Source organism: Carassius carassius, chromosome 16 (assembly GCF_963082965.1).
Source record: "Carassius carassius chromosome 16, fCarCar2.1, whole genome shotgun sequence".
Taxonomy (NCBI): domain Eukaryota; kingdom Metazoa; phylum Chordata; class Actinopteri; order Cypriniformes; family Cyprinidae; genus Carassius; species Carassius carassius.
In genome coordinates, this window is record NC_081770.1 from 26685918 (window position 1) to 26712732 (window position 26815).

Sequence of the window (26815 nt, forward strand, 5' to 3'; positions counted from 1 at the left end):
CAGAGTCAGAAGTGATTGAAATGTGAGTAAATTTATAATAAAAAATTTGTCATCGAGCATTTTGACACATGAGCTGTATTACGTCAGTTCATTAAATCATCATTTATGCACATTTCTGAAGATGCAATATAAAAATTGTTGGAGAAGACACACACTGACTCACTCTGCACTTCCTGTTGACCCAACTGAGGGGGAAATGAGCAAAATGAGACAGAAAAAGGAAGAAAAACACAATTATTACACAGAAATTTGCATGATTTATGCAAAACGCCACGCTTACCTTGAGTTTCACCTCGCTGTCGCACAGACGTTATTTTTGCATGTATTCTGAATAAAGCTAGGAAATGAGTCAGCAAAGGATGGTAAAAGTATAAAAATCTGACTTTCTGAAAGAATTATTATTATTATTATTTATTTTACTTTTGACATTGATGAATATTCTTTTAACATGACATAATTTAACATTAGTAATGTCATTTAATACAGTAAATGATGAAAGCATCCTTCATTCATGAGTGGACTTTTCTTTTAAAGCACACCTGGGGTGCCTGTACCTCTGACTGGTGAAGATTGACAGCTCACTGAAGCATTTCCTGAAGCATTTCACACATGTGTGTGTGTGTGTGTGTGTGTGTGTGTGTGTGTGTGTGTGTGTGTGTGTGTGTGTGTGTGTGTGTGTATCAGAACACAGGCTGTTGTGAGAGAGGAGCTGGATGAGTCTGTATCCTGTTGGACTGTAAAGATGTGAATCACATTTACTCAGCACACTGATGTGAGATCAACATCACACATTGTCTTTTTCCTTCATGCATCATCTGTCATTCATAATAACCAAGCCGTTTGGCTTTAATAGTATATTTAAAAAGTATTTTTGTATTTCTAATAAAATAAAATAAAAATCAATTATCTCACATACAGTCAGCTTCTGAATCGGTACTGTATCAGTTTATGTGTTCCCTGGGAATCAAACCCATGATCTTGCTATTGCTAACACCATCTGCTAGCAGTTGAGCTACAGGAAAGGATTCAATCATGCTAAACTGGTAAAGCAGCGTCTGAAATAGCCTAGTTGTTTGCTTCCATGTACAAAATGTAAATCTATATGGTTTATTTACGTACATATACCAGGTCTAACAATGGACAGATCAATATTACAGCCTACTACTTTTTTTTTTTACTTACTTAAAATAGGGTACTAAAAATAATTTATAAGTACTTCTTAATTTATAAGATTAATTTATAAGATCAACTAAGAATATGAAGAAAAAATAAAATGATTTAATCACCACTTGTAGTACACTTGAGTGTATATCAAAGATGGATTCACTGTACTAATACATTTATAGTAAATACAGAAATAGAATGCTAAAAGAGCATTTTAGTTCATTTTCATGATGTCACAGAATAGCAGTTGAGTACACTAAGTTGATCTTAAGAAATACTAAAGAATCTTTTTTTTTGGTATATTAAGTACAAAAAGTTCAGTGCACGAAAATAGAACACTTTTTGTAAATTATGGAAGTGTTCTTTTTTAACTTGGGATGTTTAAAATGAATGTATTGTAGCTGTTTAATAGGCCTTCATATGGGTCACATCATTTATTACAGTAACTGCTGAACGTAACTACATGTAAACTGAGTATGTTTGATTCATTGAATTTGGACAACTTGAAAGACGATTTTTTTTAAATATATTTAGATTTTTTTATAAATATTGAAATATTTTCCTATCCTACCAAAAACATAAATCAATGGAAAGCTTATTTATTCAGCTTTCATATCATATAAATTTCACATCATATAGGCTATATATAAAAAAAAATTAAAAAAATACCTTATTACTCCTTTTGTGATCCAGGTCACATATTTGAAATAAAAAAATTAAAAAATGAACAAACTACCTAAAAGTTTGGTGTAATCAACAGGAAGCTATTTATCTTGTTTTCATGTGAATCCCATGACAGAGTAAAGTCATTTTCTAACATTTTGCTTGACAGTTACAGGAGTCACTAAATTCACATTTTATTGATGAAAATCAACAGCATTGACATCAATGTTTTCACCATTAACAAACTCAAATGACTTCTTGAGTTTGCGTTATAAATGACCTCTAACATCGTTGTCTGTTCTTCAGCGGATGGCGTCTGTACTGATACTGGATCCCAGAAAGGGTTCTTTTTCACAAACAACACACATAATGTTCACCAAACACTCGGGCTCGTCACATGGACGGATAAGTACTATGGACAGGAAATGTATCTGTGAGCTTTTTTGCATTTGGCACACAAACCAGCCTCACACATGAACGGAGGTGTCATCTGACATCACGAACCGAGACAGCAGTCAGCACATTCATGTTCTAAAAAAACACAGAAAAAACACCTTGTTAGCTTCTCTTGCTGTTTTTCCAGTTCATCAGGGACATCTTGCTAATGTGTGAAGAAACAGTGTGACTGAAAACTGCACCCAAGTCTCAGCACACCGCTGTTAGACAGAAAGTAGAGAGAGGTGTGAATGTGTTTGTTTGGATCCGTAGAATGGGTTTGTCATTGTCACCCATCTGACCCATTAAGAAGCACACAGGAAGTGACCCGTTTGCTTCATCATTACTCACAAACTACCATTTCTCACCTCTGAGACCTCCAAAGAGCAGTGTGTACTCTGATATACAGCAGCACAGACTCAACCGGGTATTATCCGACTGAACAGATAATATCTATTTTTAGAAATGATTAAAGAGTAGAGTTCAAAGGAACAATATCTGTTTGTAGTAGTAATAGCAATTTGTAATTGTAATAGCAATTACTTGTATTTATAAAAGACTCTTGATCAATTTAATTCATCATTGTTAAATATTTCATAATCTCTACAATATTTATAAATCAGAATATTTGTTGTGCTGTCTTTATGTATATGACAGTATTATGATATTACAGTGACAATCACTACTGAAAATAATGGCAATATTTTATTTTATTGTATTATTTTAAAAAGTAAAGCATCCAGACACATTTTAGCAATAGCAATTTTAGTTATATAAGTAGAATTTGCTTAATTATTATGAAAACAATGTCAAAATGCAAGAAGTCTTAATGGTGTGTAAAATATAATTCACTGTCCTTCTTCAAAAATAAATGATCATTTAGTAATGGTGAAGTCCTGCTTCGGAAATTGACTGTATTTCTGCTTGATTTCAATTCTGACCTGACTCTTTCTCATTTACTTGATCATCTCTGATGCCTGATCACCACACACACACACACACACACACACACACACACACATACATCTTACTGCTAGATGAGTCAGTGCTGGTCTTGATGGCTGATCACCACACACATGCGCACACACGCACACACACACACACACACACACACACACACACACACACACACACACACACACACACACACACAAACACACACACACACACACACACACACACACACACACACACACACAAACACACACACACACACACACACACACACACACACACACACACAAACACACACACACACACACACACACACACACCTTGCTGCTAGATGAGTCAGTGCTGGTCTTGATGGCTGATCCAGGATCAGTGGTATTGATTCTCTCTTGTGGAGAAAATTACTGTCTACTTGATCTCAGTAACTTCTTCACAGAACAAGAGCAAACAGGGCATTTGTGTGTGAGAGTGTTTCCCAAAATTTCCCCAAAGTAATAGCTCTGATGTGTATGTATGCATATATGCATGTATTTAATTTATACCTACTGGGTCTTCTGTCAGCAGTCTTGTCCTTCAAAGTAGCTCATATCCAGACCAGAAACACGCACTTGCGCTGTGTGTGACTCACAGGTCGCGTGCATTATTGATATGCGTGTAGATTTATTGCTCACGTCTGAATATTGAACTCGCAGACTGTGAGTCACACCACACTGGAGCTCTGTGGGATGTGATTCGTTACACAGAAAGCTGTCAGTCAATCCCTGCAGTCTATAATCGCAGTGACACTGGGCAAGAAATACAGAATCTGAAATACATGTAATATAAATATGAATATCACACATTCAGACTGAGAGCAGCTTCTGCTGGGCTGTAGGTGAACATCAAGTGTGTGCTACAAAAACCAGCAGACGTGTTATTGGTGATTAGTAAACAGCCATTGAACTTTAATTTAATAGAGCTATGGCGCCATCTAGTGCGGCTTTTATTTTATTTTATTTTATTTTATTTATCCCCTTTTATCCCCATACGTTTCCAGCTGTAATAGTTTCATTTTAATTAAGTTTTTGAATATAACTTTAGAATTTTAAATATAACTAAACCTCACTAGCCAATGAGTAACCAGCTCCCATGTGTATGCACTTCCACAATCGAAAGTAAAAACATAAAACGTGCTACACTTCGGACTAACGACAGGCGTTAAAACGGCATTTAAAAGTATGCACTTATTTATTTTTTATTTTTTTCGTGATATATATATATATTTCTTTGGAAGTGTTATGTAATGAGACTATGGGAGTTTGTTTCTCCCGTTCTTGAATACTGCTTCTCTGTTCTCTATTTTGGGGATTCCTGGTCATTTTTGCCAGTAATTCCCCTTCGTTTATTTTTCTGTTTTCTACTTTTTTTGGTGGATTGTTTAGAGAGTGTGTGTGTGAGAAATTTATAATAACCTTTTGTGTGTTGTATATTATGCAGGAGCTGAGGGTGTCCTGTGCTGTGGTAGTGGGTCTTCGTTCACCTGAGAGTGCTTTGTTGCACTTGTGTTGTGTGGTGGGGTGTAAGTATGGAGTGATTTGGTGCTTTCCCTTTAGGCCACTATCAGCAGGGGTGTCCGAGGTGGATGTCCTCCAGCTAATAGGTGTGTATTTGTCTGTGTGTGTGTGTGTGTGTGTGTGTGTGTGTTTGAATGGTGTGAATTATTGATGATATATTCTTTCAGACGTTTTATTGTGGTGTTAATGACCTGTGCTGAACCAATTATTCTCTGCTCTATTGAAAGGGTGGGTGTTTTATGGAATTTTGAAGTTTTATTGAATTAATAAAATTAATTTTATGGGGAACTCAAGTCTCAGACCATTTCTTTGTTGATGAAGAAGCTGTGTGCTTTGAGTTAGTCCCTATGGTGTAGTCGACACTGAAAAATTCCATTCTTTCTGAAAATAAGCTGACTTCTGAATTGGCGGCAACCGCTTCGGCACAAAGGCCTGTGTTTTATAATGTTTATTTGGGGTTGGCCAGTCTGGGGTGCCACCCCTGGCCACCACTTGGACACGCCCCTGTCTGCTCGAACTTCTTTCTTTCGGTTTCGTTTCTCTATGTTGGTCGTTGAATAATTTCTTCTACGCGGAGTTTAAAAGATCAGGACACAGTTTGAAGTACTACTTTCAACAAAATATCAGGTAACTATAACAACAGTGTAAATAACTTATAATAACGCTTTCATTTTCGCGGTAACAGTAAACTGAAAACTAGCAAAGAGCACATTTTACATTTACAAGACTGATGACGCACTTACAGGTTTGCGTCGTAAATCCTCAAATCCTATTTTTCATATATATATATATATATATATATATATATATATATATATATATATATATATATATATATATATATATATATATATATATATATATATATATATATACATTTATAACACTTTTCTTTGTATTATATTAACTTTGCATCAAATTACACACACGAAACAAATAACGGTAGTGCTAATGCAAGGGTGTTTCATAATGCACTATGATTGTGCTTATCAGTCTCTCATTTTTTTTCTAGTTGTGAAAATACAATCGTTGAGTTTTTCTGTTACTGTTTAAACAAATGTGAATGTAAAAAATATATTTGTGGCACTCCTCAAGTTAACACAACTATGGCGACTTCCGCTTCTGAGAAACACGGAAATGTGAAAACGTGCGTCCCAATGTGCACACTGTTCATCCTAAATTCAATGTGATATTAGTCATTTTCAATACTAGGGCAGATAGGTGGATAGTGTACACTGGGACGCAGGGTCAGTCAGTTAGCACGTGAAATGATCAAACTCCAGCGTTTCAGTGATGTTGAATCACATCTGGTTATATAATATACAGCTGCTGTAAAATAGAAACATGGTCCGTGTACCTTCGGTTAATTCCTTTATTCGTTTTTGTTTTCAATCGAATAAACCGTTCGTTTATACATATTCCGTCATATTTATGAACATAAAAAACAAATCTGAGACACATTTTTAGTTTGTTTTCCTCAATATTTCTTTAAATACATCAAATAAATATACAACGAAACCAAAACAAAATTATTATTATTAGTATTTTATTTTTTTATGAACAAAGTGCGTTTTATTCCGCCAGAAGTTCAGCTGCAGCCTCTGGCGACCAGTGGAGGTACAGCACATTACGGCCAAGTTCACCCGGCTGCAGCCTGCAGATCGAGGCGGGGCTTCACCTTGAGTGGGGTTGCACGTGCAGCCCCACACCTACTCTGATTGGTTAAATCGTCTTTCAAAGACATACATGATAGGAAATGTGTGTGTAGTTGGTGTCGGATGGAGAATGCTGTTTAAAAAGCTAAAAAGGCTGTACAGTTTTACAAAGCCTTTACTATAATGCAGTTTTTTTTATTGTTAACTTGATTTCACTATGTCTAATTTATTGAATCAAGAGTTGTTAGCTGCTGCAAGTTTACTCTTCTTGACCAGGGCCCGGTTCCTCAAAACGTTCTTATCGCTAAGTAGTTCTAAACCTATTCCTTAACCTCTCTCTTAACCTTATGGCACGATTCCCGACACGTTCGTACGCTAAGTATATCTTCTGTAAGTCACTTTCGTAAGGTTGGTCTGGACCATTCGTAGCTCTCTCTTAGCGTTATTTGAGCTCATGACGCTACTGTACAGCAGTCTTTAGAAACCAGCGCAGCGAAGTACAAGTCAAACTATGGTAAGTTGACAATTTTGTGGCTCAACAATGATTTTCTGTTATTTTTTAAGACTCATAATAAATTATGTTCGCAATGGATACAGGCCTATTTATGAAGTTGAATTTATGTGGTTACAGAACTAATAAGGTGGTAATTAGCCTAGGCTTTTTCGTAATGTAATTAAAGCGAATTGGCAATCAATCTTTTGATAATTAAAATCTGGCAAACAATATGGCTCTAAATGGCTAAGATCTATATGGGTAAGCATGGTGGTGTCCAGTAAGCGACCAACTATAGCAGCGATCCAACGTGTTCTTGTATTGAATCAAAGACGGAGCCGGACGCGGAGCCGTTCAGTCCATGTCAATTTTTTTTATTCGGCAAAACTTAAGCCCTTTTGACATTTTGCCTGACGTGGCTATATTAAAAAAAATCCCCTCCCAAGACAACTCATTGTGGAGCAGCTGGACCTTCCCAGACCTGCGCTGGCCAGACTTATGCGGCCGAATTCTGCTTTAAGCCCTGAAGCCCAGCGCTACTTTTTTTTTTTTTTTGCTACAGAGAGATTCATCGAGGTCGTGGGAGAGGGCTACGGCCTAATCAAGACCTCTGTGTGGAAGTGCGTCCACACTGTCTCCAACACCCTTCTGCGCCATGCCGGGGATTGCATCCTGGTGGATGGCACTCATCCCTATCGCCAATCCATCAGTGAATGATCAGGCGTAGGCTAATTATCGCGAAAGGAAGACGCGGCCATAAATGTGCAGGTTATAGTGGACCATAAGGGTGTGATATCTGACCTGGTGGCAAGGTCCAGCAACACTTCAAGTTCCTCTGACGAGAGGCTTGGTGCCCTTTTTTACGTTGCTTCCCCAGCATATTCTGTATCTAACTCTCTCTCTCTCTCTCTCTGTTCATTGTAGATAGGTTGCTTTTTATTAAAAACATAAACCAATTGCAATCAATACCGCATTAAACAGAAGTAACTGCAGCTGCTTGCCAATCAATTCTGATTGTAAAGTACCTTAGCATTAATATATAAGTGTATTATATAATTTTTATAAGTCGTTAAACCCATGTCAAGAAGCGGCACAACGGGATAAGGAGGGTGGATGATTAGCGAGGGATACCCGGTTCATCTAACCGTCACAACATATCGTGTGAACATATTAATGACCATTTGATAATTATGTTGGCTTGGCAAAGCCAACATACTGTTATGCTATTTAAACTTCTCCTTCTTTTTCTTCTTCTTCTTCTTCTTCTTATTTTTCTGAGACTAAAAATTCCAAACCTATCTCCTCCTAGGGCTTTAAAGCCACAAGCCCCAAACTCGGCAGACACCTGCGGTATAGAGCGGTGGTGTGTGCTATATCTTTTCAGAGTGATCAGACTTAAAAAAAATTTTAATTAATTTTTAAATGTTTAATACATTACCCATAGACTTACATTGTCTGAGAAAAATTGCGCCCCTACAGTTGCAATAGCCGAGAGAGATTCAGGGGAGGAGTCGGATTTCGTTTCACCTTTAAACCGGTTAAAAATACAAGTAAATAATACAATTTCCTTCAAACTGACAAGCTAAACCAACATATCAGATTAGTACAGGGGTTAGGGCTCATTAATAATTTATTTCTGGGCAGAGAGCAGTCAGAAAGACGAGAGAAGAATCACTGCTGGTCAGCTGCTGGAGGCATTGTCTCCACGGAGCTCACAACGAGCGAATTTATTCTTATTTAAGACCTTTTAAAATACAATATAACGGCGATTGCAGGCAATCTATCCGTTATAACACACCAAGAGCTAAACTCAGATGTTTCTGAACTGTTTAAAGTAATAACATGATATATTCGCGGCACCCAACTGGCCGCGAGCTTGCGATGTATTCTCTGAACACTTGAAGTCCACATAGAGAATTTACAGCCTTTCACATTAAAACACTCCAGCGAAACAGCACAAAACAATTAGAAGAATATATTATACACATGGAAATGAATGTTTATATGTGCTTGTGAGATTTTCTCTGTCAGACTGAAAGTCACATAGATTGATCGGCGCTGCACAACATGGTAAAGTCATTTATATATATATTTTAAGAGCTTCTTAAAAAACAATATTACTCTGAATGCACACAATCCACCCATTAGAACACAACAAGAGCAAAATCCAGGGTTTTTTGAGCCGTGTATGTGTGCAAAATGCAATATTTGACATCGTGAAGGGAAAAAAAGTCACATGACAGTCGCGTTTCAGGGCAAGATCGGACAAATAAATACACATTTCATTCACACTGACAAGCTAAACCAACATATGTTATTATTACCGGGCCAGATCTCTAATAAATTATGTCTCTGGCCAAAGAACAGAGAGAAAGATGAGAGAGAAATGAGCGCTTCATCAGCCAGCCCAGTTATCACTACGAGATAAGAATAAAAGCATTTTTATATTTTTTAAGAGCTTCCAAAAATAATATCACAGCGAATGCACTAATCCACCCATTAGAACACAACAAGAGCAGGTTTCAGGTGTTTTTGAGCTGTTTATGTGTGCCAAATGAAATATAATTTGACAGCGTGATACAGCTTATGAATACTGGAAGGAAAAAAAAGTCACGACAGCCTTTTAAAACCCTCTGGAGTCGATTAACGCGGATACGCGTTTTGAGTCATTTTCTCCTGATATACCCGAAATTACTTAAATTACACCTTCAGTTTTAATCGTACAGATAAGAGCAATACATCAATCGAATCTGTAAGGGGTCTACTTTTTTTGGATACAAACATAATAACAACAAAACTTTGTGCACTTATAAAATAAAGATAACAAACAAGGTGTGCTGTCTGCAGCCTTTGTCTGCGCTGATCTTCATTTACAAACACGTCATTAAAATGAACTGTAACTCCATGAATACTCAACGAAAATACATGAGAGAGATATCTATAGAAAGCTTGACATGTCTACTTTTAAACTAAACAAGTGCTGCCAAACAAATATTCTGTGATAAAGTAATCCATATCAAAACAACGCGATGTCCTTTTTTCACGTCTCCCTTCATTATATCTAATGTGTATGGAAGGCCAAGAGGGTCAAATACACGTGAATTTTAACGCGTCAACAACACGTTAAATACGTGTATTTCACGTGTAGACAACACGTATTTAACGAGTTAAATGTATTGTGTATTTCACATGTTAAATACACGTTAAATACACGTGAAATACACGTGAAGTACGCATTAAAAATCAGTTTGAACTGGTCGATGTCATTGGCTGCTGAGGACTTGGGTCAAACTCCTTCTGTGAGCTTAGAGGGGTGTACCATTCATAGACAGGCAACCACCATTTAACATGCTATAGATCAGCTTATTTAGCCTTATTATTTAGTCTTTTTTCTTTTCTTTTTTGTATAGCCTATAGAAATAATATATTTAAGTTTCAGTTTTATGAAATATTTATTTTTTAATAAATTTAAATTAAAATTTTGTGGTGATAGTATAAAGTTTATAAAAGGTACAGTATTTTGTAATGAAACAGGACTTTTTGTTTAGCTCTTGACTCGCCGAAGTATACTATATATAGTGTTCCTTCTTTAATTTTTCAGTACTGTGTGATAACTTAAATATGTTGTCAGTACTATTAAAATAAGATCAAATTGAATGGTATTTAGGAGATTATAGTTTTTGCATGACTTATTTCGCATTCAGCTAGACAAACCTGTCCTAGCTGTTATCATAGCCTAGGATTTTTATTAAAAAGGAAAACAGCAAGGGACCATGGAAAACGACTGTTGCAGGTGTATTTTTTTATGGTATTATTATTATTATTTTTTGCAGCGGGGCAACTCAAGAATGTTGGGCACACAAGTACTGTGGCTCTTTTGCCCCATGGCCAAGATGGCCAAGCCAACATCAAAGTTAGTTCACTAACTTTTAATTCTAGTTTAATTTATAGTCTATATTTTACTGATAACTTAAACTACGTTAAAATAAATGTTACTGTAATAATTTGAGGAATGTTTCATTTGCATAGAACGTGTTGTCTTTCTTAACGCTGTAATGCACATTCGCGTAAAGTGGAAAATCGATTCATGAGCAATCGATGCCAACTAATTCAGCACCCTGACTTTGGACAGCGCTCTTGTAACGTCGGACGTAAGAGGCAGCATGCTAAGAAGCTTCCTAAAGGACACTTCGGGGAACACACTTAGAAACATCAACAACTTTGATAAGATATATCTTTCGATGTCTTCTTAGCGCGCTAAGAGTGAACGTTATCGGGGAACCGGGCCCAGATTAATTCACGAATGAATAATTGGGACATTCTAAAAGCATGCTTAACGTGAAAGTACGTGGCTTTATGCATTAAAACAGTGTTTTAAAAAGACCAAACTCAGTAAACAAATGATTAATAAAGCATTATATTCACAGACAAGCAGATATGAGCACAGAATACGAACACAAAGCGTTTAATTTCCACCCATAACCTGCTGTCTGTAAATAAAACGTGTTATTAAAAATGTTTACTGAGTTTGGTCATTTTAAAACACGTTTTAATGCATTACGCCACGTTACGCGTTTTCCTTTTAGTCTAATGGTTTTCTATGGGAGGAAAATGCTTAACACGTAATTAAACACATTGCTTTCTTATTCTGGGCTCATCTGCCTGTCAGTGAATAGAATGCTTTATTATTAATTTGTTTACTGAGTTTGGTCTTTTAAAAACACTGTTTTAATGCATTAAGCCACATTAAACGTAGAATGTCCCGAATCATTCCTGCTGATTGAAAAGAATCGGCTCAATGGTCACAAAATGGATATCGGAGAAGATACCAATTTAATATAAATAGATGATACTTTATAAAGTTTATCTCAATATTTGACAGTGGCTGTGAGACTGCACCAAAATAAGAGCACAATTATCATGAAATTGTGTTCGTTACTATAGCAACAGTTTACAGGTATGTCCTTTCAGAATCATCACTGGCCGATAGAAATAAAAGTTTATCGATTTCTTCACTTTCAAATAACGAGGAGCAGCATATTTTCCTGAAATAAAGGGGAGAAAAAGTCTATGTTTTGCAATGTAGTAAAGAAAATTAAATGTTTCATAAAAATTGAATTGGCAGACACATTAGACTATTGCAGTGTCATTTATCAACTGCATGACGGATAATTATATGTAACAATAATTGTCTTGTCATGCTATATAAATTAAAACAGTAATGATACACCCCTTTTATTTTCCTTTCTCATACTCTGATGATATGAAATAATCATATTTTCTACAATTATTTAATTCATAATTCATTCTTCTATCTGAAGACCTGATCGTCTTACTGTGGATAATCAACCCAATTATTTTACTATATTCGTATGTTAGCCTAAAGATCAGCTTAATTTAACAAAACAATCATTTAAAGGACATGGCGAGTTACATAATGTTTTTTTTCTTCTTTTGTGCATTATGAAGGCTTTGTAAAACTGTACAGTGTTTTTAGCTTTTTAAACAGCATTCTCCATCCGACACCAACTACGCACACATTTCCTATCATGTAAGTCTATGAAAGACGATTTAACCAATCAGAGTAGGTGTGGGGCGGGGCTGCACGTGCAACCCCGCCCCAGGTGCAGCCCCGCCTCGATCTGCAGGCAGCAGCCGGGTGCTTCTCAGACATGTAGGTAGATATGTAGGTAGTGATTTTATTTTAGGAGGGTGTGGTTGACTCTTAACTTTTATTAAGAATATCTCTTTGGATTTGAGACGTTAGTCTTTGCATCTTTGAAGTCCCATCATATGACCACTTTAAAATAAAGCGTGACCATTTAATTAACTAGTTATTCACATTTTTCAGTTTCATGCATTGTCTATCAAATATCTAAACTTAAAAATTTAGTAACAACATTTAAATCATTTGTTTCATGTTTTTCTTCACTGCTATATCATCCTAATTTTGTGATAATGAGGCATAATGAACATCACAATACACTGAATTACAGTAGTTGAGCCGAGATGTAATAAAAATATGGATAATAACTTCCAAATCCGTTAAATAACAGAAAATGTTAACATTTTACATTAACCTTTGTTAGATTATATCATGATCTCCGTCAGATATTATTGTGAGTTTATTGAAACCTTTAATTGGAGGAAGCCAATGTTCCTGATTCTGTCTCATTTATGTTTCTAAAGACATGTCTGATATCATGGATATGGAGGAGGATTCTTCTGCTGAAGAGCTTCGCTATGAGATCAGAGAGGAGGGAGGTGCACCGTGTCCCAGCGGTTTGTCTATAAAGACTACAAATTCAATGAATCCACCCAATACCTTCAAAACTGGAGCTGTGAATCCTGGAGCCATGTAAGTAAGATATTTTTTTTCAGTATTGGAGGCAAGAACCTGAGACATCAGATAGACATAAGAAACAATACGATTGCTTTGTCTGATCTCAGGATCTCTAGGAGAAAAAAGAGGAATCCATTTTTGTCTGAAGTCAAGGATATAAAAGAGGAGTCTTCTGCTAGAAAGCGTCGCTATGAGATCAGAGAGGAGGGAGGTGCACCGTGTCCCAGCGGTGTGTCTATAAAGACTACAAATTCAATGAATCCACCCAATACCTTCAGAACTGGAGCTGTGAATCCTGGAGCCATGTAAGATATTTTTTCCAGTATTGGAGACAAGAACCTGAGACATCAGATAGACATAAGAAACAGTACAATTGCTTTTTCTGATCTCTGGATCTCTAGGAGAAAAATAGGATGACAATGTTTTTTCTGTTTTTATTCCAAGTGTTTCTAAAAGAACAACAACAACAACAACAAAAAAACACTTACATTAAGTCTTCTGTTAGAACTAGGGGTGGCACGGTTCAACCTTTTCACAGTTCGATTTGTTTCACGGTTTTAGAGTCACGTTTTTCAGTACAGTTCGGTATGACAGGTAAAAATTAAAAAATAAGAAGATTCTATCCAACTACAAGCAACAGCACAAATAAATACAAGAGTAAAGGTACAAAAAAATAAAAAGTTACAGTTTTAGGTACAGAAATTGAATAAAGTAATCAAATGTAAAACAGCATTGACTATTGGATTGTATAAATTAAAGAGTATTCTTTATTAGAGTTACCAAAGCTTTTTAATCAAGAGCAGTGAGTGATTTCTTTGTTGCTATTCGATGAATATAAAGACTGTCACTTTAAGAGAATGCACTGATCCAGCAGGCCTACGTTCAGCCGGCTGTGTCTGCTGATACTTACCTTTTGACATTTTTTGTCTGAATTTGTCCATTTAAACACAATACTTCAGAGAGATCTTATATTTGCTCGCGATCTGAGGTGCGGGTTTGGACGCTTTGGATGAGCGCATCCACAAATCTTCTCACTGCACGCGCAAGCTCACATCCTCTGGCTCTTAAGTGTTTAAACCAGCAAAGCTTAAATGAGTTTAGTTTAAACACATATTAACGTGTGCTGTTCAGGTCTCATCTGTGCGCGCGTGCTATCAGCCCCCGGGTGATGACGGAATAAATGACTGCTCATATTCCAGCATAAGGCATTCACATTGAACAAGAGAGCATAGTTTGTCCAGGTTTTTTTTTTTTCCATCGCTGTTATTGTAATGTCTGGGAATCCAGAATGCACATCCATCAACAGAAACATATATTAGCTGAACCCTGTTTGTTTTACGTCCTATTTACAGCAAATCATATTACAGGTGCTTTGTCAGATTTAAGTTGAACGCGGGCCCAGCGCGTGCCAAACTGTGTGTGGAGAACCGAACGGTTCAGGTTTTTTTTCAGAGAACCGTGCCATCTCTAGTTAGAACCGTAGCTGTTTAACATTTTGCAGTCATATTTGTATGCCTATGTAAAGTTGACTTTATTTGCACATGCAGTGTTTTTTTGTACGGTGTCTTATGTTTTCAGAAAAGCATCTGAAATGGATATGGAGCATAATTCTCCTGCTAAAGAGTGTCACTGTGATAGGATCGAGAAGACAACATATTCAGTGGATCCACTCTCTAATTTCAGAACTGGAGCTGTGAATGATGAAAACACGTGAGATTATTATTTCAGTAGTTTCTCTTTACCTTTAGGAGAATAAGAGGAGGTTATTTTTTTCTATTTCAAAACACAACTGAGTGGATATCTGTCACAAACATGCAATATTAGGTATATGAATATTTATTATAATAAAAGATTTCATCTAAAGCCATGAACATGCACATATAGATCCCAAGTGTTACTGAAGCACCTTTCAGTTTGGCCTTTGACTAGATATGTGCCCTTTTTACAAATGTTACCTCCAGGTGACACAGCCTTCACAACGAGTGACACTGAAAGCTGACACATTTAACAGACACAAATCAAACAGCATCCTCATTTTCCCTCATTGGTGACAACCAGATAGTAATGTGTTTGTCACTGCTATGAAATTAAATCATTAAGAAAACTGCTAGCCTATCTTCAGCATTAATCCTCCAACAAGCATAACAACAAACAAGCTGGTGTAAAACAGCTTCACATAAGGTTGCAAATGCCACCAAAATGAATAAAAATGGCCACAAAATTCAAGATATAAAATGTGACTGTATGAGTGAATTGAATTAATATTTGTAAGATAGACAGTTACATGTCTAGAAAAACTACAAATTCAGTGGATCAAGCAGTGACTGCTGGAGTCATGTGAGATTTGTATTGGACAAATAATACATGATTATTAGAGAAAAAAATTGCAGTATATTTGTGTAGCATGCCAGCATGATATAAACCTAAAAGAGCTCTGTCCTGTGTGATGTGAAATGTAGACAAAATGATCTAGGCCCGGTTCCCCGATAGCGTTCACTCTTAGCGCACTAAGAAGACATCGAAAGATATATCTTATCAAAGTTGTTGATGTTTCTAAGTGTGTTCCCCGAAGTGTCCTTTAGGAAGCTTCTTAGCACGCTGAATTAGTTGGCATCGATTGCTCATGAATCTATTTTCCACTTCACGCGAATGTGCATTACAGCGTTAAGAAAGACAACAAGTTCTATGCAAATGAAACATTCCTCAAATTATTACAGTAACATTTATTTTAACAGTTTAAGTTATCAGTAAAATATAGACTATAAATTAAATTATCAAAGGGTCAGTAATGTTCGCACGATATGTTGTGACGGTAAGACAAACCGGGTATCGCTCGCTAATCATCCATCCCGTTGTGCCACTTGTGCCGCTTCTTGACATGGGTTTAACGACTTATAAAAATTATATAATACACTTATATATTAATGCTAAGGTACTTTACAATCAGAATTGATTGGCAAGCAGCTGCAGTTACTTCTGTTTAATGCGGTATTGATTGCAATTGGTTTATGTTTTTAATAAAAAGCAACCTATCTACAATGAACAGAGAGAGAGAGAGAGAGAGAGAGAGTTAGATACAAAATATGATGGGGAAGCAACGTAAAAAAGGGCATCAAGCCTCTCGTCAGAGGAACTTGAAGTGTTGCTGGACCTTGCCACCAGGTCAGATATCACACCCTTATGGTCCACTATAACCTGCACATTTATGGCCGCGTCTTCCTTTCGCGATAAGTAGCCTACGCCTGATCATTCACTGATGGATTGGCGATAGGGATGAGTGCCATCCACCAGGATGCAATCCCCGGCATGGCGCAGAAGGGTGTTGGTGACAGTGTGGACGCACTTCCACACAGAGGTCTTGATTAGGCCGTAGCCCTCTCCCACGACCTCGATGAATCTCTCTGTAGCAAAAAAAAAAAAAAAGTAGCGCTGGGCTTCAGGGCTTAAAGCAGAATTCGGCCGCATAAGTCTGGCCAGCGCAGGTCTGGGAAGGTCCAGCTGCTCCATAATGAGTTGTCTTGGGAGGGGATTTTTTTTAATATAGCCACGTCAGGCAAAATGTCAAAAGGGCTTAAGTTTTGCCGAATAAAAAAATTGACATGGACTAAACGGCTCCGCGTCCGGCTCCGCGTCCGGCTCCGTCTTTGATTCAATACAAGAACATGTTGGATCGCTGCTATAGTTGGTCGCTTACTGGACACCACCATGCTTACCCATTTAAAGATCTTAGCCATTTAGAGCCATATTGTTTGCCAGATTTTAATTATCAAAAGATTGATTGTCAATTCGCTTTAATTACATTACGAAAAAGCCTAGGCTAATTACCACCTTATTAGTTCTGTAACCACATAAATTCAACTTCATAAATAGGCCTGTATCCATTGCGAACATAATTTATTATGAGTCTTAAATAATAACAGAAAATCATTGTTGAGCCACAAAATTGTCAACGTACCATAGTTTGACTTGTACTACGCTGCGCTGGTTTCTAAAGACTGCTGTACACTAGCGTCATGAGCTCAAATAACGCTAAGAGAGAGCTACAAATGGTCCAGACCAACCTTACGAAAGTGTGACTTACAGAAGATATACTTAGCGTACGAACGTGTCGGGAACCGTGCCATAAGGTTAAGAGAGAGGTTAAGGAATAGGTTAAGAACTACTTAGCGATAAGAACGTTTTGGGGAACCGGGCCCTAATTGGTTTCTCTTTTGATGGGCCTGCAGTGGGGGAAATGAAGTTGCCATTAAAACAGTCAAAGCCACTCACAAAACCAGCATGAAGAACAAGTATGAGCGCTTGTTTGAGGGAAGCAAGCTACAAGAGAATGAAACCCTCCTGAACATCATCTACACACAGCTCTACATCATTGAGGGAGAGAGAGAAGGGGTGAATGAACAACATGAGGTTTTACAGATAGAGAACACAACCAGAACACAAGACACTCAAATCTGCTGCAATGACATCTTTAAAGCCTCATCTAAACCACGACGTGAAGAGAAAAAGAAAATAAAGAACAAAATAATAAAGACTGTTCTTACTAAAGGCATGGCTGGAATTGGAAAAACTGTCTCTGTGCAGAAATTCGTTCTGGACTGGGCTGAAGGAAAATCCAATCAGGATGTAGATTTCATGTTTGTGCTTCCGTTTCGAGAGCTGAACTTGATTAAAGATGATGAGTACAGTCTTCACAGACTTCTGCTGGACTTTCATCCTGAACTTCAAGATCTGGACTCAAAGATGTATGAGGAGTGTAAAGTTGTGTTCATCTTTGATGGTCTGGATGAAAGCAGAGTCACACTGAAGTTTTCAGATGCTCAGAAAGTTTCTGATATAAATGAGTCTTCATCAGTGGATGTGCTGATGTCAAACCTCATCAGAGGAGATCTGCTCCCCTCTGCTCTCATCTGGATCACCTCCAGACCAGCAGCAGCCAATCAGATCCCCTCTGAATACATCAACCGTGTGACAGAAATACAGGGATTCGATGACCCTCAGAAAGAGGAATATTTCAGGAAGAGAATCAGTGATGAGCATCAAGCAAACACGATCATTTCACACATCAAAAGATCAAGAAGCCTCCACACCATGTGTCACATCCCCGTCTTCTGCTGGGTCTCATCCACTGTGCTTCAAAACATCTTAGAAGAAGATCTGAGTGCAGAAATCCCTCAAACTCTGACTGAAATGTACATCCACTTCCTGCTGATTCAGATCAACATGAGGAACCAGAAGTATGAAGATAGAGATCCAGAGAAACTCCTGAAGTCCAACAGAGAAGTGATTTTGAAACTTGCTGAAGTGGCTTACAATCAGCTGATGAAGGGCAATGTGATGTTCTATGAGGAGGACCTGATTGAGAGCGGCATAGATGTCACTGAAGCATCAGTGTATTCTGGGATTTGCACTGAGATCTTTAAAGAGGAATCTGTGATTCATCAGAGGAAAGTCTACAGCTTCATTCATCTCAGCTTTCAGGAGTTTCTGGCAGCTTTCTATGAGTTTTACTGCCACCTACACAACAAGAAGGAAGTACTGAAGACATTTTTAATATCCGAGCAATTATCATTGAACGTGCTGCTTAAAGCAGCAGTTGATAAATCATTGCAAACTGGACGCTTGGATCTTTTCCTCCGCTTCCTGCTGGGCATCGCACTGGAGTCCAATCAGAAACTCTTAGAGGATCTACTGAGTCACACGGAGGACAGCAGAGAGACTTATTATGATATTGCAGCATATATTAAAGATACAATTATTGGTGACAAACAACTGTCAGCTGATAAATCTATCAATCTCTTCCTCTGTCTGCTGGAACTGAAGGATCAGACTCTCTACAGAAAGATTCAAAGTTTTGTGAATTCAGATAGACTCCCATCGACGAAACTCTCTCTCCCTCACTGCTCAGCAATAGCTTACATGCTTCAGATGTCAGATCAAGTGCTGGACAAACTGAACCTCAAGAAATTCAACACATCAGATGAAGGCAGAAGGAGACTAATACCAGCTGTGAGAAACTGCAGAAAAGCCCTGTAAGTATATGATATTGGCCTTTTTTTATGAAAGGAAGTCTTAACTTGAGTTTTAATCTCAACATAATCACAGTTTATCTCCTGTGTGCCTTTTTATCTTTTTTAGGCCCTGTTTACACCTGGTATTAAGATGTTTTTGTCAATTCAAAGTGGATGACACGATAAATAGAGGTCAAAAATGTTTTGATATTGTCCACTTTCGAGCAGAATAAAACGACATGATAAGAATAAAATAAATAGGTCTACACACAATGTTTTGACTGATATGTGTTGAAGATTTTTAATTTATCCATGCAGTAAGTGTTTTAAAAATAGAGGAAACAAACAAACACAGTGTAAGGCTTGTAAATTGTGTGAGCTTATTTCACAACATTAGACCTAAAGATGCATACACTGACCCATACACCCTCCCTTCAAAAGAAATCAGAACAGAAGTGGTTGAAAGTGGACAGAAGAGACGTTTTAAAGGGGTCATTGGATGCCAATTTTCCACAAGTTAATATGATTCTTTAGGACCTTAATGAAAATTATATCACATACTTTGGTTAAAGGGGTCATATGATGTTGCTAAACATAACATTATTTTGTGTATTTGGTGTAATGCAATGTGCTAGCACATTATTAGGAAAGGCAATTTGCAAAGATTCATAAAAAAGATGCATTTAAGTAGATTTGGGGCACATTTGCTTCAAAAACAAAAGTAATCCACTGCGTCTTCAGTGGCTCAGATGTCAGGAGTAAATGACAACTGCTATGTTCATTATTAAATCTAACAACAAAACACCTTAGGAGGCATTCTTGTCTACACTTCTCCAGCGTCTAAACACTGGCGGACTGTTTACAGCTCACTCAGAGTGGGTCAGTGTTAAAACGCCAGTGTCTGTCACTAGACATGGGATAGGGCTAAGCCTGTGTGACGTCACTCTGCCAAGAATCTGTGAATGGCTTGATTTACATTTACATTTAATCATTTAGCAGACGCATTTCTCCAGAGCGACTTACAAATGAGATCTTGATTTGAGACTAGGCTTGATCTGAGACTGAGAATTAAAAGAGAAGCTCATTTGAGCTTGATGGCGTTTTGGTGTCTTTGTTTCCATTGCGACGAAGTCTCTCTAGAATGCATGCCATTGAGCGCAGCATGCGTTAAACCTGTGCGGTTTAAAACATCTAGAATTTAGCATCTAATGACCCCTTTAAAACTGTGAATGAGGATGTGTCTCCCTTTTCTACTTGTGATCTGTTTGACCAAAATGCATTTTAATACCAGGTGTAAACAGGGCCCTAGAGAAATCAACTACGATTGTGATAAATGGTGCTTTGAAATGTTTAGGACAAAGTAACAGTTATTAATGTTGAGATCAAAGGATTTTGCAATCTTACTATTTAAGTGGATGTTCTGCAAAGTGTTAATTAACCATTTATTGATCTTTTTAGATTGTCAGATTGTAAACTCACTGATCAGTGTTGTGAAAGTGTGACTGCAGCGTTACAATTTAATTCCTCATTGAGAGAGCTCGACCTGAGTAACAATGACCTGAAAGATTCAGGAGGGAAGATGCTCTTTGATGCACTGAAGAGTCCAAAGTGTGAACTAGAAATACTGAGGTTTGTTTGTCAAATTATTTTGTATATATTGTATTACTTATTACTGTTTTTCTTTACCGTAGTATATAGAAAGTGGATATGTTTGATAAGAGTGCAAAAGTGTCTATGTTCAAAGATACTGTTATTTACCTAAGAACATAAGACTTTTTTAAGTATTTCAAGTCTACACAGTTTCTAAAAATATTACAGCATCATTTGACACCATCAAAATCAGATAAAAAAACAAAACAAAAAATCATTTTGTAATGTCACAATTCCAGTATAATAACCAAAAAAAATTTGAGCACATTTTACTAAAAGTCACACAGCTCACTGAAAGCTATGTAAAATGTGCAATGTTTTGTAAAGCATCAAATGCATTATAAATATGGTGCTTACATAAGGGTCAATTATGTAATCATTTGATCTTCTGTTTAGGTTGTCCATCTGTAATTTCACTGATCAGTGTTGTGAAAGTCTGGCTTCAGCTCTTCAATCATCAAACTCCTGTCTAAAGGAGCTGGACCTGAGTAACAATGACTTGAAAGATTCAGGAGTGAAGCTGATCGCTGATGCACTGAAGAGTCCAAACTGTAAACTGGAGAAGCTGAGGTAAATTTTAACTATTAATTAATTAATTCATTCATTTATTCATTCATAATTAAATATGTATTTATTCCTTTAATGTCTGTCATTGTAGATTATCTGGCTGTATGGTGACAAAGGAGGGCTGCTCTCATCTGGCTTCAGTTCTGAGTTTAACATCCTCCCGTTTGAGAGAGCTGGATCTGAGCTACAATTACCCTGGAGATGCAAAACTCGAACAATGCAAACTGGAAAAACTTTGGTATGATGGACTCTTTTTAATTAAATGTAGTTTTATTTTATTTAATTGACAAACTCTAAATTAAGGGACTGAGATAATGTTTGTTTACATATTGAATGACAAATACAATACATATTTACATGTCCATACAAATAGCATAGATCTTCTGAGAATGTGACTCTAGCAGCAGAGAACAATCCCATCAAACATTTACATAGCCAATGTTTTTCTGTTAAAGGTAAAGTAGGCAGTAGTATACTACAGAACTACAAAAATAAAGCATAATTTTCTGCAACCTTTGCAAAATTTTACGACAAAATTAAAAATGGTTGATGCCCAAAATGATAGAAATGGACAAAACTGTTCAGAAGTTAGGTAAGTGTTGCCCAGAAAGAGGATGTTAGCTCTTTCATTGGCTTTTGAAGTTAAAGGGTTAGTTCACCCGAAAATTAAAATTATGTAATTAATAACTCACCCTCATGTCGTTCCAAACCCGTGAGACCTCCATTTATCTTGGGAACACAGTTTAAGATATTTTAGATTTAGTCCGAGAGCTCTCAGTCCCTCCATTGAAGCTGTGTACACGGTATACTGTCCATGTCCAGAAAGGTAAGAAAAACATCATCAAAGTAGTCCATGTGACATCAGAGGGTCAGTTAGAATTTTTTGAAGCATTGAAAATACATTTTGGTCCAAAAATGTTTCAGCATTGTCTTCTCTTCCGGGTCTGTTGTGAGTGTGTTTACAACACTGCAGTGATGCTGCTGATGTACGACGCTGATGATGTGTTATCTTTGTTATTGGGCGCACCAGAAAACATGTCAGCAGTGTCGTACGTCAGCAGCAGCATCGTGAACACACTCACAACAGACTCGGAAGAGAAGTCAACTACAAAGCCCATTTTAACTTATTAATAAAAATTAAACTTCAATTGGGCAACATCACGAATATGGAAATGTTTGGATTTGAGAGAGCCCAACCTTACCTTATGTATTGCTTTAAATTATTATTATTATTTTTTTGTTTATAGCTAAGCCTATATTATTATATACTACAATTATATTTATCTATTAAAAATATATTTTTAAATTCTTGTTTTGTACTGATAAATTTGTTAAATTTAAGGGATTTGTTGTAAAGTGAAGGGAACTAAAAATATCCTGTTGGGACATTATAACATTATTAAGTCAGCCATTATTATTTCTGAATGTAATAAAATGCAACTTATACATGACTTATATATTTTTTCCTCTCACAAACGTAATTTATTTCATAGCGTGTTTAAAAAAACATGCAGTAAACAAAAATAAGCGATTAACCGGTTCAAATTTGTTACTGTGGATTAACAGTGATTCTAATTATTATATACTTAAGAGCAGAGTCTGGGCCTAATCTAGGCTATCCAGATTTTTTTTTTTCGTTGCATCTGAAAATTACTTTCTTTTCTTCACTTTGCGTGCTCTGGAGCAGATCCGCCACCCACATTGCTCAGCTGTGGATGATTTAAAAATGTTTGATATGAAGGTTACTGTCCCATTTAATACAGGAATTGTTCATTTAAAAAAATCTAATTATATTGTTAACACACGTTCATTTAGGCTATTTAACATGCATTGTGACATTTGACCCTTTTTAACTTATAAACTCCTTGAGATTTTAAAGTCAGTTTAATAGTATTGATATTCAAGTCAAAGAAAGGTTTTAATTGCTTAAATTATTTCTATGAATTAATAATTTGTTATTATGTTTATTCTTGTAGAAAATAAGTGTTTATTCTTTAAGAAAATAAGGGAAAAAATAAGGGATGATCCAGAAATGTGAATTGTGACTTTAAAGGTTAGTGATTTAGGAGGTGAAAATACTGTAAAATCACAAATGGGATTGAATTTTAAAGCATAACAACTGAAGGTCTATGAAAAGTTAGCCCAAAAAAAAAAGTTTTATTTTATAATTTTTTTTAAACAATGGAACTTAAAGTTTTCAACTAAAATATTATTTCAACCATATTGCCTGTGAATAAATAAAATTCATACTTTTCAATGAAAGAACATCTCTCCACAGAGCATCTAAATATATCCATGCTCAACGAGAATCTGCTATGCAAATTATAGAGGCACAGCTAAGCTGAACATAGCTCCACCCGTGGTCTCGCATGCTCTGAGCTAAAAACGATAACACAAAAGTCAGAATATGCCCTCAAGAGTTAGAATTCAAACACAGAGACACACTTTTCCTAAAGTGCTGCTCGACTCACCATAATGACACGTCACACAGGCTGAACAAACAGACGGGTTCCGAAGACAACAAAAGTTGGAGACCAAGACGTTACAGGCTACATGGACCAATAGGATTGAAGTTTTTTCAGACATGCTTCAGACTTGGGTCCTGCTGGAAGCAGTCCCCAATTTACAGGATGCAGCGCAACGAAATTTGCTGTAGTTAATGTTCAGAAAGTCCTCTCTCTGTGTGCCAAATTTCATAACTTTCTCACAAGCAGTTCTTTGGGCTGCCATAGACTCGAGCAGAAGAAGAGGAAGAAGAAAATATAATACAGGATACCATAGTTGCTTTCTATGCTTGGCTCCTAATTAGGGTTGAAAAATTCCAGAACATTTCTGGAAAGTTTCCAAAAGATCCTGTGAATTTTCCAAAACTTCTGGAAAGTTTCAGCAATTTTCTTATTTTTAGTACAAAAAAACTATTGTCTAGTAAAGATAGACAGGAAAATATTATTTATTTAATGATTATTTATTTTTTTTATTTTTTTTGCATTGTAATTTTAAGACTTTTATTCAGATGAATAGAATATGGCAGATTATGCTTTTCTTTTGCTTTGACAGTCTGGATCACGGGGGAGAGAACATGATTAAACCAGGACTACACAAATGTAGGTCTACAAATATTTTCTTAATGGTACACAATTTTCAACAAGACTACAATAAGTATAAAATGTTTTAACAGTGTATATGTGTTCAAAAATATATTTGTGGAACCAGAAAGTAAATTCATGACCAATTTGATCCTTCAAGATGTTTTTTGGTCTTATTTTACTTATTTTTTTCTTGTGGATTGTTGCAGATTTCTGTGATCTCACACTGGATCCAAACACAGTACACAATCAGCTCTCTCTTTCAGAGAGCAACAAAAAGTTGTTATATAATTCAAAACCCATGTCACATCCTGATCATCCAGAGAGATTTGATGGCCTTCCGCAGGTTCTGTGTAAAGAGCGTCTTTCTGAACGCTCTTACTGGGAGGCTGAATGGAGCGGGTTGGGTGATATGGTCGTGTCATATAAAGGAATCCCCAGGAAAGGAAAAGGTGATGACGTCAGGTTTGGAACCAATGACAAATCCTGGATTCTGTGCTGCTTTGCAGAGAAACTGTATACCTGGCATATAGTTGAGGAAACTGACATAACTCCTCCAGCACCTCCCTCTAACAAATTTGGCGTGTATCTGGACGAGCCGGCTGGGATTCTGTCCTTCTACAGCATCTCTGACACAAACACACTCAGACACTTACACACATTCAACACCACATTCACTGAACCCCTATATGCTGGATTTGTGCTGTATACTAATTCAGTGTCTCTCTGTGATGTTAAACACCAGAATGAATAATTACAAGATATACAGTGGCCCCAAAATGTATCAGGTCTTATGAAACAAAATTACAAATGTCCAAACAAGTGTCCTTTAAGTTAAATATATTTTTAGAACAGATATATACACATGCACGTTCATGTTGACAGTGACTATAAAAACAGGAGGTGTAACAGATCACACCACTAGTTAGTAGTTACTAGTTTCTGTTATTTTTTAGTGATTTTTAAAAATATATATTTTTACCTTTTATTCTGGTTATTTTTGTCGCGTATCAGACCCGAACCAGACAATTTAAAGAGTCGATCAGGACTGTGTTTGAAACACGAGCCGAATTCCTCAGAAAGGCAACAGGATGTTTTAAATGATTCCTAGTGCCACAGGTCTCAAGCAAGATAACCAACCAACCAACTCTTTCACAGAACAGCTTTCAACATTAACACCACTAGAACAATTATTGACAATCTCAATTCGGAGAAGAGATTGTCAAATTTGGGGCAAGTAACCAAGATGCAATGCCGGCCATCACATGTAAACCCACGAGAGTTATACACAAGATCCTTGGATTGACTTCCCCCCCATCTAGCAGAACCAGACTGAAATTCCTAAGGGGACCTTTTAACTTCTGGTCTCCACAGAACATCCCTATGTCAGAGAATGGCACAAGAAATGTCTTTTAATGAACTCAAAAGGACTTATAAATGAATATCGGTCCATCGCTTAGCTCCATATTCATTTATGTGTAACCCACACATTTGACTATCATGTTATAATCACTTATTATGTATGTCTTTTAATAACTATTGGATAGCTTAAGGATACATATTCATGTCTAGTATCTATGTAATCGAATCTGTTAGCTTGAAACAGTCCTGCCCATCAGTTATTTGTCAAATGTATCATATTCTTGTTATAGGAATCATTTCCAAAATTATACCCTGCAAGAGTGGGATAATTCGGACCACGTGCTTGATAACATATGACTTATGATACCCCCGAGCCAAGACAATATCTGATTGGTCAAGACAACATTTGAGGTGTGGCCAAAAGGCCAGTTTAAATACTCAGGACACCATACAATTCTGCTTTTAGCTTGCATTTAGCTTTTGATATCAGTCATGCTAGCTTTTAGATTTTAGCTTCTAGTCATGCTTTTAGTCATCACTATTCTTTGAGCGCAGTTCCAGCGTGCTTCAGCCTGCGCCTGCTGCTACTTAGCCACGATGAGAAGAAACACCACATAGTCTCGTCAAACTTTACTTCTGTTCTTTTACGTTTGAGAGTTTCGTGTTCTGAGTTAAGTTTTGTAACGCCGTGTCTCCGAGTCTGACCTTGAGTGCCCGTTCAACTTCAACCAGCCACACAACTCTGCATCTTCAGCCAACGCCTAACCACGGGCTTCCCTTAATCATATTGAAAAGAGTAGTATCTTGTGTTTTATGCTTACAAGTTAATGTCTTAAACTGCCGATCTTGTTACTGTGCTAATTGATAGTGTTTGCACTATACTTT

At 36.8% G+C, this 26815-nt stretch overlaps 1 protein-coding gene across 3 annotated transcripts; it reads left to right on the forward strand.

Annotated features, from left to right (window-relative positions):
- The first annotated feature begins 5248 nt into the window (after window positions 1–5248).
- LOC132160057 (NACHT, LRR and PYD domains-containing protein 3-like) lies at window positions 5249–25537 on the forward strand. 3 transcript variants are annotated; one of them, XM_059569745.1, is made up of 9 exons: window positions 5249–5393; window positions 13104–13272; window positions 13365–13562; window positions 17484–19286; window positions 20724–20894; window positions 21312–21485; window positions 21574–21720; window positions 24540–24586; window positions 24778–25537. In XM_059569745.1, exons 2-9 carry the CDS (start codon window positions 13106–13108, stop codon window positions 25320–25322), a joined length of 3252 nt encoding a protein of 1083 aa, XP_059425728.1. In that variant the 5' UTR covers window positions 5249–5393; window positions 13104–13105; the 3' UTR covers window positions 25323–25537. The 3 variants fall into 3 exon arrangements, with proteins under 3 accessions (XP_059425728.1, XP_059425729.1, XP_059425730.1); XM_059569746.1 differs by having other exon boundaries at window positions 13374–13562; XM_059569747.1 differs by lacking the exons at window positions 5249–5393; window positions 13104–13272; window positions 13365–13562 and adding an exon at window positions 14168–14967.
- Window positions 25538–26815: the final 1278 nt, after the last annotated feature.